Source organism: Taudactylus pleione, unplaced genomic scaffold (assembly GCF_031769625.1).
Source record: "Taudactylus pleione unplaced genomic scaffold, aTauple2 ptg000129l, whole genome shotgun sequence".
NCBI lineage: Eukaryota > Metazoa > Chordata > Amphibia > Anura > Myobatrachidae > Taudactylus > Taudactylus pleione.
The window spans coordinates 21,491,056-21,508,689 of record NW_028284531.1 but is presented as its reverse complement, the minus strand read 5'-3'; the positions used below and the strand labels follow the sequence as shown (position 1 = coordinate 21,508,689).

Sequence of the window (17,634 nt, the reverse complement as noted above, 5' to 3'; positions counted from 1 at the left end):
CAAAGCTTTTTCCTATCCCAGGATGCTCCGGTCCTTCCCCCTACACCCCGCCCACAGCCTGAGGACAACTCCATTTTAGGGCCATATTCAATTAGCCGCGAAAAAGTCGGATAGGTTTCGCCTGCCATACTTTTCGCCGGCTTCGCGTGTTTTGGTGGCAAAAACTTTTAGTGCGTGGCCCTGCTATTCGCCCTATTCAATTCCAAAGGACGTTAAAACGGGACCTGGCGAAACTCAAACAGGCGAAAAGTGCTGTCGGATTTGGGGAAATCAGCCCAAAAGATGCACTAACATTGGGGATCAATGTAGATGCCCCCGAATAACTCTGCCGAAGCTATTTGGGGTACTTAAATGCTCTCAATAGCTGCTAATTAGCGTCTTTGCACAAGTGGTGAAGAATAGCCTTTAGCATTTTTCTGTGTGAAAATAACTAGTCCCAGCAAATTTTGGGTACATGAAAATAGGTGCAAGCATGGTTAAAAATCGCAACAGTAAAATTTTTAAAAACGCACCTTCAGCAAGCACCTACAATAAAAAAAAACACTTCCCCCCATACTTGCAGACCCCCCAAAAGCTTATTTCGCTAGTTTTTAAGTTTGTACCCCTACTTTTTCGCCCCCTTTTTCAAAGTAATTTTTTGGGGTGTTGTTCAATTTTTTAGGATTTTTGTGATGCAGTTAACCTTTGGGGACCTGTCCCAAGGGTGCAGGGTGGTTTCCCCACCTTTGCACCCCAAAACCGCAATTCTGCACTTATCGCGGCTAATGGAATATGCCCCTTAGTTGGTGTCCGGCAGGAGCTGGACCACCATTGGAACAGTAGGGCTGCTATTAAGCAGCCCAAGCTTTAGCTTTATTATTTTTATTTATATTTTTACTAAGTGCAGCAGTGCTAGACAGTCCTCTGGACGTCTGCACTGCTGCTCCACCCCTGCGCGACGCCACAACACCAGCCCATGGCTAGGTACTCTCAGCGGGGCTCCGGGGAGACCTATTTAGCAGGGCTCCTCGGTCCCCAGACTGCAGCTGGGACTCAAGGGGACAGGTATGGCGGATCTACGCGCAGTCTTGCCTCTGGAGACAGACCGGAGGCACTGATGTGGACACCGGTTCGTCCGGGACTCCACTAGATCACCAGGGCATTACAATACTGGCGCAGGGCAGAGATTAAGGTCAGGGACCCGGCTTCATCACAATGACTGAATCTTGTTCCTTTCCTTTGCGCCGTCACCACCATGTACCGCATTATTTTCCTGCTTTATACTGGTCTCCATTCACATTATTCCTCTATATTCTCCCTAACTGTCATCTTTCCCATCATACGCGGTTCACAAGCAAGAGGAGCTTACATGGCACCCTGGGATTACAGCTAGGCATGTACTTGCCTTAGTGCACTGGATTTGCATATATTCAGCACATAAGAACGGTCACATGTGCTGCTATAGTGCAAAGAGGATGTTTGTTTGCAGTTCCCATTTCTTTGTTCCCTGGTTGTCCTGACCCTTACAGCTAGAGGGGTTGAAAGTAAACACTGAAACAAATCCAGGTTGAAGGTGGATTTTTACAGCAGAGATCAGAGGATTGTTTTTACTCACTGTAAAATTCACTCCTGGTAATCCATCTAGAGGGCACTGCGCTCTAACCTCTCCCACCACCACCCGCCCACAAACTTTATCTAAAGAAAAGGGGGAGGTGTAGATGTACACTCCGCAAAGCCGTATGTTAAACTTTGCTTTGCAGGCCCCAAAGGTATGGTACATGGAAAACTAACAAAAACTGTGCCTGGCACCAAGGGACTAAATAAGACTGGTCTGGTGGAGGTTAGAGGGGGCAGAGCTACGTTTTAGTTAACTAGTGCTTACGGCTTGTGCCAATCCCTCTAACCTAGAGGTCGCAGTGCCCTCCAGATTGGATGCTAGAGGAATCCTACAAGAAAGAATTCAGTAAGGTTGTGTACAGTGTAAGTACAGTAGATTGCATTGTAGTAGGAACTTATTTAGTGCAGTGATCTTAGGTCCAATATGTCCTGTATTGTCAAACGTGATGTAAGAGAAATTGATGTTCAATCTAAACATGACTTCTAATTAGGGGTGAGCGGGTTCGGATTTCTGAAATCCGAGGCCCCCCCGATCCGAGTCAGGTTCGACTTTTCCCGCCTGACTCGGATCTGAAATCGAGGCAAAACGTCATCATCCCGCCTTCCGAGTCTCGCGGGTTTTGGATCCTATATAAGGTACCTACGTCGGCGCCATTTTCTCACTCGGCTGTGGACAGTGAAGAGGGAGGGTGGGAGTTAGGGCTGGCTGGGCTGTGTAGTGTAGTGTAGTGCAGAGTAGTGTTGTGCTGTGCTGTGCTGCTGTTGTCCATAGGGGCTGTGTCCACTACTTCAAAGTCCATAGGGGCTGGCTGTGTTGTGCTGTGCTGCTGTTGTTAATAGGGGCTGTGTCCACTACTTCAAAGTCCATAGGGGCTGGCTGGACTGTGTTGTGCAGTCAGTTCTCCATAGGGGCTGTGTCCACTCCAAAGTCCTGTGCAGTGTCCCAGTCCTAAAGGGGTGCTGTAGTGTTGTCCAGGGGGTGCTCCCCCCAAGTGCTAAAAAAATAATATTTTTTGTGTGTTTGTGAATTGTGTGCGCAGTAGCCGCACGTGCATCAACAAACTAGTGGCAAGCATGCGCCTGTGTCATAAGTAAAGGGCCGGCTGGCTTGACTGTTAAAGGGTGCTGTAACCCCCAAAGTACACTCCAGTCCAAACCAAAAAAATATATATTTTCTGTGTTTGTGAATTGTGTGCGCAGTAGCCGCACGTGCATCAACAAAGTAGTGCCAAGCGTGCGCCTGTGTCATAAGTAAAGGGCCGGCTGGCTTGACTGTTAAAGGGTGCTGTAACCCCCAAAGTACACTCCAGTCCAAACCAAAAAAAAAATAATTTTCTGTCTTTGTGAATTGTGTGGGCTGTAGCTGCACTTGCATCCTCAAAGCAGCAGCGACAAGCGTGCGTCTGTCTGTTAAAGGGTGGTGTAACCCACAAAGTGCGCTCCACAAACAATAAAAAAATTCTTTTTTTTTCTGTCTTTGTGAATTGTGTGGGCTGTAGCCACACTTGCATCCTCAAAGCAGCAGAGACAAGCGTGCGTCTGTCTGTTAAAGGATTACATCGGTGACAGCATCCAAGTAGGCATGTCAGACAGTCCGTACCTGTACTGGCAGGAAAAAGAAGCAATTTGGAGGTCCCTGTACAAACTGGCTCTATTTTACCTGAGTTGCCCCCCCCTCCAGTGTGTACTCCGAAAGAGTGTTTAGTGCAGCCGTGAACCTTGTCAGAGAAAGGCGTAGGAGGTTGCTTCCACAAAATGTGGAGAAGATGATGTTCATAAAATGAATTATCAACTCTTCCAGGGAGACCAGCCTCCAGAACGTGCAGAGGGACCTGTGGTTGTGGATTCCAGCGGGGACGAATTAATACTCTGTGAGGATGAGGATGTACACAACACTGAAGAGGGTGAGGAATCGGTGGATGAGGAGGATGAGGACGACATCTTGCCTCCGTAGAGCCAGTTTGTGCAGGGACAGATTAATTGCCAGCTTGTTTTGTGGGGGCCCAAACGAACCAATCATTTCAGCCACAGTCGTGTGGCAGACCCTGGCGCTGAAATGTTTGGTTTGTTAAAGTGTGCATGTCCTGTTTATACAACATAAGGGTGGGTGGGAGGGCCCAAGGACAATTCCATCTTGCACCTCTTTTTTTTCTTTGCATTATGTATAGTTTGGGGCCTAGTTTTTCAAACTGCCATCCTGTCTGCCACTGCAGTGTCACTCCTAGATGGGTCACGTGTTTGTGCAGCCCACTCGTATCTCTTAGCATAGTCATCCAGCTACCTCGATGCAACCTTTTGGACATAAAAACACTATTGTGAGGTGTGAGGTGTTCAGAATAGACTGGAAATGAGTGGAAATTAAGGTTATTGAGGTTAATAATAGCATAGGAGCAGAGAAACCCACAAATTCTGTGATTTTAGCTGTTTTTATGCTTTTTTAAAAAAAAATACAGATCCAAAACACAAAACCCAGAACCCAAAACACGGAAGGGTGGTTTTGGCAAAACCAATCCAGATCCAAAACACGAAGAAAGATCCAGATCCAAATCCAAAACACAAAACACGAAAAGTGGCCGGTGCACACCCCTACTTCTAATACAATACCTTGCTCATTTCATGTTACAGTGATCATTGGATGTGACCGTGTAAGTGTATATGTTAGTGGCCGATTGAACAGTCCCAGCAAAGTAGACATGGTGCTTATTTACTGCTTTGAGACAGAAGACGCCTGCTTTGTCTGTGTTTCCAGGTTGCACAGCATTTGGATGGATGACCTTACAGGGCAAGAAGAGCAGTGGTACTGACCTGCACAGTAATACCGCCTCTACAGTGGGAATCAGTCGAGAACATGCCAAAGTATTCAATTATGGGCGTATATACGGCGCTGGACAGCCCTTTGCCGAACGACTGCTGATGCAGTTTAATCATCGTCTCACCCAAGAACAGTGTGCGGAAAAGGCCAAGCAGATGTATGCAGTGACAAAGGGAGTCAGGAGGTAAAAATCATAGGAATGTTTATATAGTTTTATAGAAGCCGTAATACATGTTGGTTAAAAATTAGATTAATAAAATTGTTTGACATTTCTGAGCAGTTATTGGGAAAGTATAATTGTATGCATTTTTTTTATAAATCCTATTCTACATCCCACATACAGATATGTCCTCATACACCTAGCGTCTAACCTCCATATGGCGTGAGATGCCCGGCACAACTGAGATGCTCAGAGACTAGTACCGTACCATACTTTTCTGTAAATTTAGCATCTTATACAAATTGCAGAATCAGCGAATAGCCTGTTATAGTGTACTCGTCACTAAGCTTCAACATTAACTGCACAGGAATCTGTTTTTCACACGTACAAAGTCACAGATTAAGCATAACGGATTTTGCGTGACAAAAAGCCACGACCGCACGTATCAAAGCCCTTTATACACAGATTCAGATGTACAAATGTCGCACATCACATTTTCTAGCAGTGTAGTTTTGTTGCTTCCAGCTGTCTAATATAAAGAGAAAGACGCTCACCGAGTCGCCCGAGACATGGTGCACCGAGAGGGGCTATTTAGGGTAACTAAAGCCTCAATCTATAAGGACACATGTAGTATAGCGAAGCACTCTCATAGCATGCTCTATTATATTATATATTTATGTACAAGATTGTGGTTATACTGTTTTTCCGTCTTCCAGATACATCTTGTCTGAGGATGCAGAATGGCTGATAGAACAACTTGGTATCTCCGTGGAGCGAGAAGTAGATAATTCTGTGAGCTTGCAGGACGTAAGGAAGATTCAGAAACATGCGTCAGTGATGTAAGAATCATTCTGTTTCTAGTCTTACTCTGGGGCTATAACAAGAGATGTTTATCTAAGGAAAATCTTATCATTTTGTGGCGAGCTGGTTACTCTAAAGCTGGGTACCCACTAGGTCGACTGGTTAGTATATACACACCAATTCTTCTGCACGATGTCCCAGGCTTGACAGCACAAATGGGGAAAGGGGGGCGCGTTTAAATCACCCGCCCAATTGAGCTGTCAATCACTGCTGGGTGATTATGTACAGGCAATCGGCGGGTCACCCGTACACTGTAGCAGATGACCGATCTATCTTTCAGATGTGCTGCACAGTAGATCAGATATCTGCTGTACACACGCGGCGATACACTATATAGATATACCTATCAGTGTGTACCCAGCTTTATCTATCAGTAAGACATGTTCCCTGTAATTGACATATGTTGTGTTTGGCGATCAAATAAGGCAAAGTAACAAAAGTAAAGTGCATAGTGCTCCATCAAATTTCACTAATGAAATTATAATACATTTTGTACCTTAGCATTAAATGTGTTATACAACCTCTGATGCTAACATGGTAACATCACTGACAGGAACAATAGTTCACTGTGTCATCAATGTTGTATTTATCTCTAATGTGCAAATGTATTGTGTTGTCAGTCTGTGGCTGTTATTGTTCTAGTTGGTGTGTTGCTGTCAGCATGTTGGTGCAGCTGTGATTGCATTGAACCATATACCATGATAACAGATGTCTTTGCACAGGTCTAAAAGGAAGTGGGACTTGATAAGCCATAAGATATGGACCGGAGGTACTGAGTCAGAAATGTTTAACAAGCTGGAGAGTATAGCGATGAGTCCCACACCCAATACTCCTGTCCTAGGATGTCGCATTAGTAGAGCTCTGGAACCAACAGCTGTAAAGGGGGAGGTACATAACAAACATTACATTACATACCTGTTTAGTATAATAATTACCGAAATTAAGAGCAGCAAGTTTTTCCAAGCGCATTTTCTGAATTCAGTATTTAGAACAGTCTACGTCAACAAAAGGGAATTTTTGGTTTACTTACTGTTGAATCCTTTTCTCTGAGTTAGGCTGGGGGACACTGGACCATGGGGAGTTGCTGGGTGCTATAGGAGCTAACACTTAGGACCTCATTCAGACCCGGTCGCAAGCGCCTATGCGTTCGCAAGCGGGTCGATGGTGGGGCACAGTGCGTGCGCAAGTCCCGGAGCAAGAAAGAAATTCTCTCACTCCGGGGGTCGCTACAGAAGGGACGGCTGTCGATGTTGATCGACAGCTCGCCCTGTTTTGTAGACGTGGTGGTGGGGTGGCCAGACAAACGGAGGCATTCCTGAAGGAACACCTGCCGTTTGTAGGCGGCCCTACTAACATCACCAGTGATGTCAATAGGGAGCTGCCTGGGGCTTGCGGTAGACGAGACCCTCCCACAAGGGTCTCGTCGCAAGCCCCGATGGTCTTGACCATCACGATCATCAACCTGGCCGCTCGCTAAAGCTGTGGGTGGTCACCCACAGCTTAGCGAACGGCCAGGAGGCTGGCTCTTTACAGAGAAGCGGCCGCCCTCATTCAGAGCAAGCGCTCGCATTTTGCGAGCGGCTCTGAATGAGGTCTTTAGTTCATCACTTTAAGCCTAAGCTCCTCCCCTCTGCAACGCCCAAGAGGCCAGTACAACTTTCAAAGTGCCTGGTAAGAAGCAGAAACCCAGTGAAACTGTTGTAACAATCATAAAACAGACCAGCAGGAAAATGACTGTCAAAACAAAATACCACGCGACTGAGTGTGAAGGAGGGAATGCAGTGTCCCCCAGCATGACTCCAAAAAAAGTATTCACGGTAAATAACCAAAAATCCAGTTTTCTCTTTCCTCACTGCTGGGGGACACTGGACCATGGAACGTTCAACAGCAGCCCCCAGGGGAGGGAACGCTCAGGCTGCCTGACCGGAGAACTGTACGCCCAAAGTGGGTGTCACCAGACGCAAAAACATGACAATTGTAAAAACGAGCGAACGTGTGGACAGATGTCCAATTAGTCTCACGGGCAGACTTGCTCTTTGGAAAACCCATGCCGCGCCGCCCCAGGAGGTCACCATCGCCCTAGTAGTATGCCAGTTGCCCAACTCCAGAATATGCCCTAGTTAATGACTGAGCAGATCCAATGGGAAATGGTCTGCTTCATAACAGGCCACCCCCGTTTTTGAGCATCATAAAGGACAAGGAAAGAAATCTGAGGAAGTCCTGTCTAAGTAGACCCTCAGGGCCCAGACAACATCCAAAAGATCCGGAGGAAACACAGGAAAGACTAAGTCTTCCCGGGACCAGGACGATATGGGTAAGACCTGGTTCAAGTGGAAAGCCGAAACAACCTTCGGTTGGAACATAGGGACTGTATGGAGCACTACCCGATCATCATGAAATATAAGAAAAGGCGGCCTGCAAGACAAATCCCCTAACTCAGACATGCACCGAGCTGAGGCAATGGGCATCAGGAAAACCAGTTTCCAAGTGACGAACTTAAGGTCCGCCGTATCCAGGGGTTCAAAAGGGAGTTTGAGAGCAGAGAGGACCAGATTTAGATCCCAGGGAGCCACTGGCGGACAAAATGGAGGTTGAATCCATAAGACACCCTGCAAAAAGGTCTGAAAATCTGGAAGCAGGGCCAGACAAAATACCACACGACTGAGTGTGAAGGAGGGAACACAGTGTCCCCCAGCATGACTCTGAAAAAGTATTCACGGTAAATAACCAAAAATCCCGTTTTCTCTTTCCTCACTGCTAGGGGACACTGGACCATGGAACGTTCAACAGCAGCCCCCAGGGGAGGGAACACTCAGGCTGCCTGACATGCACCGAGCTGAGGCAATGGGCATCAGGAAAACCAATTTCCAAGTGACGAACTTAAGGTCCGCCGTATCCAGGGGCTCAAAAGGGAGTTTGAGAGCCGAGAGGACCAGATTTAGATCCCACGGAGCCACTGGCGGACAAAATGGAGGTTGAATCCATAAGACACCCTGCAAAAAGGTCTGAAAATCTGGAAGCAGGGCCAGACGCCGTTGGAAATAAACCAACAAAGCTGAAATCTGCAATTTTTATGAGCCCAGGCATAAGCCAGCCTCCCTGAAGGAAAACTAAGAAACTGGAAAGGCGAAACCTGGAAGTATGAACCTCACGCCATTCACACCACAAGATGTAGATCTTCCAGACCCTATGGTAATTGCACAACGAAACCGGCTTCCGGGGCCATAACATAGTACGGACCACGGGAGAAAAACCCTTAGCCTTTAAGAGTCCATGCCGTCAAAGCTAACCGAGGAAGGTCCTTGTGTAGAAACGGACCCTGCAGCAGCAGATCTGGCCGAAGTGGAAGACTCCAGCTGGGACCCACAACCAGCTTGAGAACGGCGGCATACCATGACCAGCTCGGCCAGTCCGCAGCCACCAGGATCACTGATACCTGATGCTCCTTGACCAGCTTGAGTAACTGAAGTAACATGGGCATCGGGGGGAAGAGATACGCCAGCCGGAAGCTCCAAAGAATAGTCATGGCATCCAATGTGAAAGCCAGTGGGTCTCTTGACCTCGCACAAAATCGGGGGACCTTGAAGTTGTGGCGAGAAGCCATAAGGTCCACCTCTGGAAGACCTGCGGATGGAGAGACCACTCCCTCGGGTGAAATGTTTCTGAGGAGGAAGTCCGCCTCCCAATTGTCCACACCCAGTATGAACACCGCAGAGATTGCAGGAACAAAGGTTTCCGTCCAAGATAGAATGTGGGATACCTCTGCTATTGCTACTACGCTTTTGGTGCAACCCTGATTCACGTATGCCACCACCGTGGCGTTGTCCAACTGAATGCACACTGGCCAGCCTGCTAGGACAGACCGGGCCTCCAACAGAGCTAGATAGATGGCTCGGAGCCACAGCACATTGATCGCTAGGGCCGCCTCTAACAACGACCAAAGATCCTGGAGTAGAAGGCGCAACACCACGGCACCCCAACCGATTAGATTTGAGTCTGTGGTCGCTATGACCCAAGCCGGGGTGACAAAGGATCTTCCCCGGAGCAGATGATCGGAAACCAGCCACCACTGAAGGGAGTGACACGTGCTGGCAGACAGAACCAGATGCTGAGATGAGAGGTCCTCCGTGCGCCCCGACCAATGCCGGAGAATTTCCCACTGGAATTCCCGCGAGTGAAACCGGGCATACTGAATGGTCTTGAAGGTGGAGACCATCCTACCACTGGCACTGGCCTTTGGACTCCAGGAGGAACACTCTCTGCAGAGAGGTGTCGAAGACTACCACCAGGAACAGAAGGCGCCGACAAGGCATCAGATGAGACTTCTCGAAATTCAGGATCCAGCTGTGATCCTAAAGAACCTGCATCGTGCGGTCCAGGTGTGCCTGCAGCCGGGAAGCCAAATCGGCCTTCACGAGGAGATAGTCTAAATAGGGACAACTGCAATTCATCCTTTGCGCTGCAGACTTGCTATGATCTTTGTGAAAAGGTGCAGCGTCGTAGCCAAACCGAACGGCCTGGAACTGATAGTGAGCCGAGACCATCGTGAACTGGAGCGATGACCTGTCCAAATGGGAACGTGAAGGTACGCGTCTCTGACATCGAGTGAGGCCAAACATTAGTTGGCCTCCATGCTGCGGATCACCAAACAGATTCCATGCGAAAACGATCCAAAGCTTGGTGTTCAAGGCCCAAATATTCAAAATCTGCCAGAAGGAGCCGTTCGGCTACCGAACAAGGAAGAGGTTGGAATAGAAACTCTGTTTCTGTTCTAACTCCGGAACCGAAATGATAACCCCTTCTGAAAGCAGAACCGTGATAGCTTGGTTCAAGGCCACCCTCTTCTCCGTACCCCGGGGAAGAGCTGTTACGAAAAAGTGTTGAGGTGGTGGATCACTGAGGTCGATCACATAACCTCGGGAACCTATGCCTGACACTCAGGTATCGGCAGCCACCCTGAACTGGAGCAGGCGTCTGCCCACCCCCGACCGGATTGGGTGAGGAAAGATCGCTTCAGGCATTAGGTTTCTCAGGAGCCTTGGCTCCTGTGCATCTGTTGGCCCCGGAAAACCGGCCCCTTGGCGTAGAGCTCCGTCCTGGGAAAAAAACGGCCTCTGGTGGATTGCCCCCCAAAAAGAAAATCGAAATGTCCGAAACCGCAGCCCCAGTTGCTTAGGGGCCACACTGGCAAGAAATGTGCTTTTCCCACCTGTGGCCTGGGCAAGGATAGTAGCCAACTCAGGCTCAAAGAGAACGCCCCCATCAAAGGAAAGAACATCTAGATTCGTTATCTGCATCCCAGACACAGAGCCAAAGGGCCCTCCTAGCCACTATGGCCGTAGCCGAGACCTTGGAACTAACGTGAGCCTCATGCATAGGGCCTGATTCTGCAAGGATCGTAATTGCAAAGCTGCACGCAGGCAGCTTTGCAATTGCGATCCTTGCAGATATGGTAATACAGCAGGAGGCATCACGCCTCCTGTGCATTACTTATCAGAGCTGCGTTGACCAATGCAGCATCGGATAAACTGAGTACCATCGGCCGGCCGCCGCAGTTTAGAGGAAGAGGCCAGAAAACTTTTTATCCTGTGTTTTCCATGCTTCCTTAATCAGAAAGATCCGGGGATGAAGGAAAGGTAACAACCCTCTTGTGCCAATGTTTGAAAGGCCTAGCTGACTCCGCCGGCGTACCCAAATCCAAACAGTCAAGGGACTGCCAAACCACAGAAATCAGGTCCTCAACCCCCTGACCCTCTGAGGAATCCAGGTCCTCGCCTTCCGACGGGATTACCTCATCAAGAAGCTCCCCCTCTTCTTCCTCTGAATCAGATACCTCCAAGGGGAACGACGCTTGTGGGTCTCAAGCAGCTGAAGATCCTCAAAGAACCTTTCCAGGTAAGACGACACCTTTGCGAACCCCAACGCCGTACGCTCCATGGTCTGAAGCCAAGCCAAGGAAGGGACACATGGCCTGGCGCTGAGTGAGCCGATGCAGCTGTGGCCTGAGCCTGGTACGCTCGCGTTACCAGCTGCGTCAAATCAGATCCTGACTATGTCAACGTCTGAGCCCATGCCGGCTCTACCATGGCGGAAGCCGTGCTCCTTGGCGCTAGCACATCACTGGGCCCCAACTGATAGGTTGCGTACCAGGCGCCCGAGTCCTGCCCACATGGCGACAATTTCATGTGACATTGGGCACAAGTAAAACACAAAGCCATACTGCCACCCCCCCTGCAACGCAGAAAACACTGGTATAGCTCGCTGCTCAGGGCTGCCTATGTGCGCGCGCACTCCCCGCAGGGAAGCAGACACTGAAACCTGCAGACAATGGCAGCAGCCATACGGGACAGCGCTATATTTCCTGTACCCTCTAAAAGGGTGAGAGTGGGCTCCGGTTCCCGGGTCCAGGCGGTTTCTGTGAGACCTGAGTACCCTAGAGGAGCGATGCCGTTCAGCTCCCCACCGCTGCAGCTGCTAAACTTTGAGCCCCGCGGCTCCCACAGCCGCTGCACTCCCCGCTGTCCACTGCTGCTAGCAACGGCCAGCTAACTAAGTGAAAAGAAATTAAAAGGTTTACAAACAAACGAAAACCTACCTAAACAACAGGACTGCCACCGCAACACCCCAGAAACATGCCCAACTCCAGAGGGCACTTACATTGCATTGTCCTCTTGGGAGTTGCAGAGGGGAGGAGTTTAGGCTTAAAGTGATAGTTCTTAATTTAAGTGCCAGCTCCTATAGCACCGAGAAACTCCCCATGGTCCAGTGTCCCCCAGTAGTGAGGAAAGAGAAATGATGTTTACAACACACCCCCATTATCCATGATGTTGCAAAATATTTATTGGCACCAAAAAAGTTAACAGGCTTTTTTTTTTTTATTTTAGGGGGAACAAATCTGTTTCACTAAGATTTTAATGGGAAATAAAACTGTTTTTGTTATCTTAAATAATCTTCCACATTATATATGTTTTATCTCTAAAGCGATATTATAATAATTGTTTTTTTATAAATTGTGAACAGTGGACTTCTCATCCCTAAAGTACGTATGTAGTTAGCAGAATGATGTATTACTAAAGCTGACACTGTTACAATGCTCTACAGCGCAGTACTTGCATGTTGGATTCAACATACTGCTCTCCCCCTTCTGCTTGTCGGCATTCTGCCGATCAGCCATACTGATCCCAATTATAGTTTTGTGTAGTTAATTGTGGGCTAAAAAAAGAAATCAGATTACCTTCCCATACTGTAACTAGGCCCAAAACTAAAGTACAAGGGATCAGGTTTGTGCTGATGCTACTGTGATGCCTGGTGGACGCAGACATATAGAAATTAACTCAAAGTAGATGTGCAAGAAGAACAAGAGAGTTTCTGCTGAGTGGCTTAGTTCGGGTGTGTATCAGGAGTTTCATTAGCATTTATTGTGTCCAATTTATGAAGACTTAAGCTCGGTACACACTGGAGCGATGTCGGGCTGATTTGCCGCTTTGGAATGACAAAACGCCTATATCGCTCAGTGTGTACCGGCGATTGCGATCTCCCACGGTCACCAGGTTTGATGTGCTGCACATCCCCCCCATCCATCCATCTCAAATCTAAATCTCTCTGCACGTTACCTCTGCTCCAACTGCAGTGTAACATGGTCTTACACAGTCACTTGCTCTTGTTTGCTTTGCTCCCCAATTCTGAATCAGCCTCATAGTGCTATTGGCATTAGGGAGTGGGCACAAGCACAAGAACTTATGGTGATGGAACTGTGGCCATTTTAGGTATGTTGGCAATAGTAATTTCGTTGTCCTGATCTGGGTTTGCTCCTGGAACAGATGTTCCTATATCCAAAGGGCTGAGCTTAGAAAGATCATTTTAATTGCAGCCATGCTTTTTCATTACAGCAAAAGTTCCTTTCTATGTCAGGGTCCATAGGGTTCCACAGGATACCTTGGGGGGTATAGGCGATGGCGGAAGACATCCAGGCACCACAGAGTTAAATTTTCAGCCTCCCAGGATGCACTGGGGTCCCTCTCCTATACCTCGCCCCCAAGCCTCAGGCTACTTAGTTTTTGTCGGTGCCTGGCCGGAACCAGTCACACCGTACAGAGGGGGGTCTTTTCAAGGCCCCTGAATATTTCTTCGCAGCTGTGGCTGCACAACTAGAGTGCTACAGCATAGGACAGTCAGTACTGACGTCCATGCTGTCACTCCTACAAACCCCGCTGGTACCAGCACACCGGTACTGATCCGGGGATTCTGGTGGGCAATCGGGGTCACAACTAGCGGTGCCCCTCATTGCCTGGACTGTGGCCGGATTCACGGGGGTCTCAGGTAAGCGGCGAGACCCGCGGTGGGTTCCCGCCGACAATTGTATCACAGTCCTTTGGTCCCCAGGCAGGGGGCTCCCTGGGGACCGGCTGCAGCGTGGAGCCAGGCTCACCATAACCTGCGCTTCCACCACCCCCAGGGACACAGGACCGCGCAATAATAGAAAACGCCCGGCGTCCCAGGGGTTAAATGCATGCCAGGGGAGTGTGCTTTCCCTGCACAGCAGGCGGCGCCTCCCCCGCTGCACACAGCCTTTCCACTGCGTCTGGCATCTGCATGCGCTCCTCCCTCTGCTCCTCAGCGCCCATTTTCTGTGACTTGGCAAGTGCTGCTGGACGCTGAAAACAGTGGCATTAGGGTCTCGGGTCCCCCTGCATACCTCTCCTCCAGGTAAGGTCAGGTTATGCTGCGCTGTTTCCTACCAGGCTATCAGTCTGAGTAGTTGATGAAACGCTGATAGTGCAGGTTGTTATTTCTGCATTGTGTGTGACTAAATCGCTAGTGTCTGCTGCTTGTACTTTCACTTTCAATCTGTCATACATTTTCCTATCCCTGTCTCTCTGCTATTAGCCCTTGTGGTGCGCTGTTACCAGGGCTCAGTGTCCCACTATACAAGTCTGTTAGTGAGACGTGTCACACACAGTTCCGGTCATTCAGCATGTCTGACACTGCCCGGGACTTGCCCCTTCAGCCAAGGTGTACAGTATGTCTGGCACCATTGGTGGAGGGAGATGGCAGCTCCGAAGGGGTTTGCAACACGTGTCTTACAAGGCACAGCAAACTACTGTCCCTGCACCTGGGCTTGTTTTGCTAACTTACAACCCTGGCGGGTCAGCTAGCAACGCCCCCTGCATTTCCCCATATGGGGGTTTCACAGCAGTCTATGGCGTCGTCCCCTAGACAGTTGGTAATCCCTCAGAGTCTCTCGGTCTCGCCCCCCAGGTCATGCAAGAACCTGCATGGGCGAGGTAATTGTCCACGTCGGTACAACACCTGATGGACGCTTGCTGGGAGAGCCATCCTGGCGGCCGCAGAAGCGGCAGCTGCAAACTGATCAGGGTGATCAGGATGTTGTGTCTCCTGATGACGGAGAAATATTTGACACTTCCGATCAGGAACCCTTCCGTAATAAAGACACGGAGGCTAAATCCGAAATGTGCCAGGCCTCATACGGGCGGTCGGCGCGGCCTTGGTTATTGAGGATGACGCTCCGCCTGTGGCAAAATCTAAATATCCTTTTTTTAAGGATATTAAAGGTGATGCTGCGGTATTCCCCCTATCTGGTCAATTAGTGGATCATTTAGAGGAAGCTTGGAAATCGCCAGGTAGGCGTTTCCAGCCCCAGAAGCGTCTGGCAGTGGCATATCTCTTCATAGAAAATTTTTCTAAATGGAGAAACCCCGCCACAGGTCGACACTCTCCTCGTTAAGAGTGCGACGTTGCCAATGCCCTCCATGGTCTCCTTAAGGGATCCCACGGGTCGCAAGGTTGAACTATGTCTTAAGTCTATGTATTCCCTTGATGGAGGCGCTTCCAGACCGGCTATGGCCATGTGCTGGGTGACTCAGATCTGTTGGACGCGTCTCTGGACCCAGACTCAGATTACCCACCAGCTCCACTTGATCAGGGACTAAGAGGCATGCTTGCTTCCAGGATTTCCTCGGCAGCAGTAGCAGCACGACGTACCCTGTGGTTGTGGTCTTGGAAAGTTTCCAAGAAAGGGTTAGAGGGTTTACCCTTTAATGGTGAAGTGCTTTTTTTGGCCCTGATTTGGACAAAATTGTGGCTACCCTGGCAGCGACAAAGTCTGTGTGTTTGCCATCACCTACAGTGCCTTCAGAGTAGGGTTCTTCTTCCTTTCGGCCTTACAGAACCTTGGGTAAGTCCAGGGTGCAGTCCTTTCCGATAGACTGCCACCAAGAAGCCTACCAAGTCAAACAAGCAGGCCTAGAGTACCAGACGCCCTGCTCCTACGTCCAACGACAATCCTTGGGCCTGACGGGAGGGACCTCTCTTTGGGGGACCCCAAAGTGGAAGTATGACTTGGGTAAGAGAAGTGGTGTCTCAGGGGTACGCCCTCTCCTTCCGCAGAAGGCCGCCCAGTCGTTTTTTTTTTTTTTACCCCCACAGGTCTTCTGTCCGAATTAGGACAAGGCCCGGGAGTTTCAGACAGTAGTGCACTCTATGCTCCAGGCTGGGGTTATAGTGCCAGTTCCTTGGTCTCAGAGGGGATTGGGGTATTACTCCAATCTTATTCTGATACAGAAACCCAGTGGGTCCTACCGCCCAATACTCAACTTCAAATCTGTCAAAAATTTTTTGAGGGTTCCATGGTTCAGGATGGAGACCCTGCGTTCCATCATCCTAGCGCTGGAGCCTGGGAATTTCATGGTGTCATTAGATATGCAGGATGCTCACCTGCATATCCCCATTATCTCAGCGCACCAAAGCTTCCTCAGGTGGGCAGTGGTTAAGGATCATTTCCAGTTTTGGGCTCTGCCTTTTGGTCTAGCCACAGCACCTCGTGTGTTCACCAAAATTATGTCTGTCTTGGCAGCTCACCTGCAGATGCAGGGAGTCCGCTTGTTACCCTATCTGGACGATCTCCTGCTGCTGGCAGAATCTCCAGAGGTACTTCAGCGCCATCTGCTCCTGACTGTGTCTGTATTGCAGACTCACGGCTGGCTGATGAATTGGAAGAAGTCCTCCTTGGTACCATCACAGAGTATGCTCCATCTAGGAGCTCTGTTGGATGCCCAACATCAGAGGATCTTTGTAACGAAGGAAAAGATCTCTGCGTTACAGCAAAAGGTACGCCTTTGCCTGCGCAGTCGCCGGGTGTCCATTCACTCGGCAATGATGATCTTGGGTTCCATGGTGTCGGTATTCGACATGGTGGAGTTTGCCCAGTTCCACTCGAGGCCTCTGCAGAAGCTGATCCTCTCCAAATGGAATGAGTTGCCCCACCAGATAATGACACAAATTATGGTGCTTTCTCTGGAGGTACGGCTGTCTCTGGCCGGATGGCTACAGACTGCTCACCTGCACATGGGGCGCCCTTTTTGGATAGCGGACTGGGTCCTTTTGACGATGGACGCCAGTCTCCGCGGCTGGGGAGCGGTGATGGGACCACGCTTCTTTCAGGGGAGGTGGACTCCAAGAGAAGCAGCACTCCCAATAAATATATTAGAACTGGGAGCAGTCTTCAATGCTCTCCAGCAAGCAAGGCACGTCCTGCAGGGAAGACCCGTGCAGGTAGTCAGACAACGCCACCACGGTGGCTTACGTAAACCGTCAAGGAGGAACACGCGGTGGGTTCCCGCCGACGATTGGATCACAGTCCTTTGGTCCCCAAGCAGGGGGGCTCCCTGGGGACCGGCTGCAGCGTGGAGCCAGGCTCACCATACCCTGCGCTTCCACTACCCCCGGGGACACAGGCTTTATCCGAACCTGAGTCGGCTGTCTTTGACGGCGAGGCTATTGAGACTGCCATGTTAAGGTCCAAAGGCTTCTCTGGCTCGGTGGTTAACACCATGTTGCGAGCTCAGAAATCTTCTTCTGCATGCATCTACCATCAAGTATGGCGTGCTTGCTTTCAATAGTGTCGCCCTCGAGGGTATGTTCCTCTGGCATTCCAGGTGTCCAGGGTTCTGGCTTTCTTGCAGGCAGGCTTAGATAAGGGTCTTCGCCTTGCCTCGCTGAAGGTGCAGGTATCTGCCCTATCGGTGTGGTTTCACCGTAAGATTGCTACACTCCCTGATGTCCGCACCTTTATGCAAGGTGTGCTACATATTCAGCCTCCTTTTGTTCCACCTGTGGCACCTTGGGACCTGGCTGTGGTCTTAAGGGCCCTTCAGGGGCCGCCTTTTGAACCACTGGGTTCAGTGGA

General features: G+C 49.6%; 1 protein-coding gene across 4 annotated transcripts in view; it reads left to right on the top strand.

Annotated features, from left to right (window-relative positions):
• The window catches only part of POLG (DNA polymerase gamma, catalytic subunit), a 103,562-nt gene that overhangs the window by 82,159 nt on the left and 3,769 nt on the right, over positions 1-17,634 (top strand). For all 4 annotated transcript variants that reach the window (XM_088472962.1, XM_088472959.1, XM_088472960.1 and 1 more), the window contains 3 exons: positions 4,346-4,592; positions 5,285-5,407; positions 6,152-6,317. In XM_088472962.1, the coding sequence (XP_088329088.1) occupies positions 4,346-4,592; positions 5,285-5,407; positions 6,152-6,317 (536 nt within the window). The remainder of the gene's footprint in view (positions 1-4,345; positions 4,593-5,284; positions 5,408-6,151; positions 6,318-17,634) is intronic.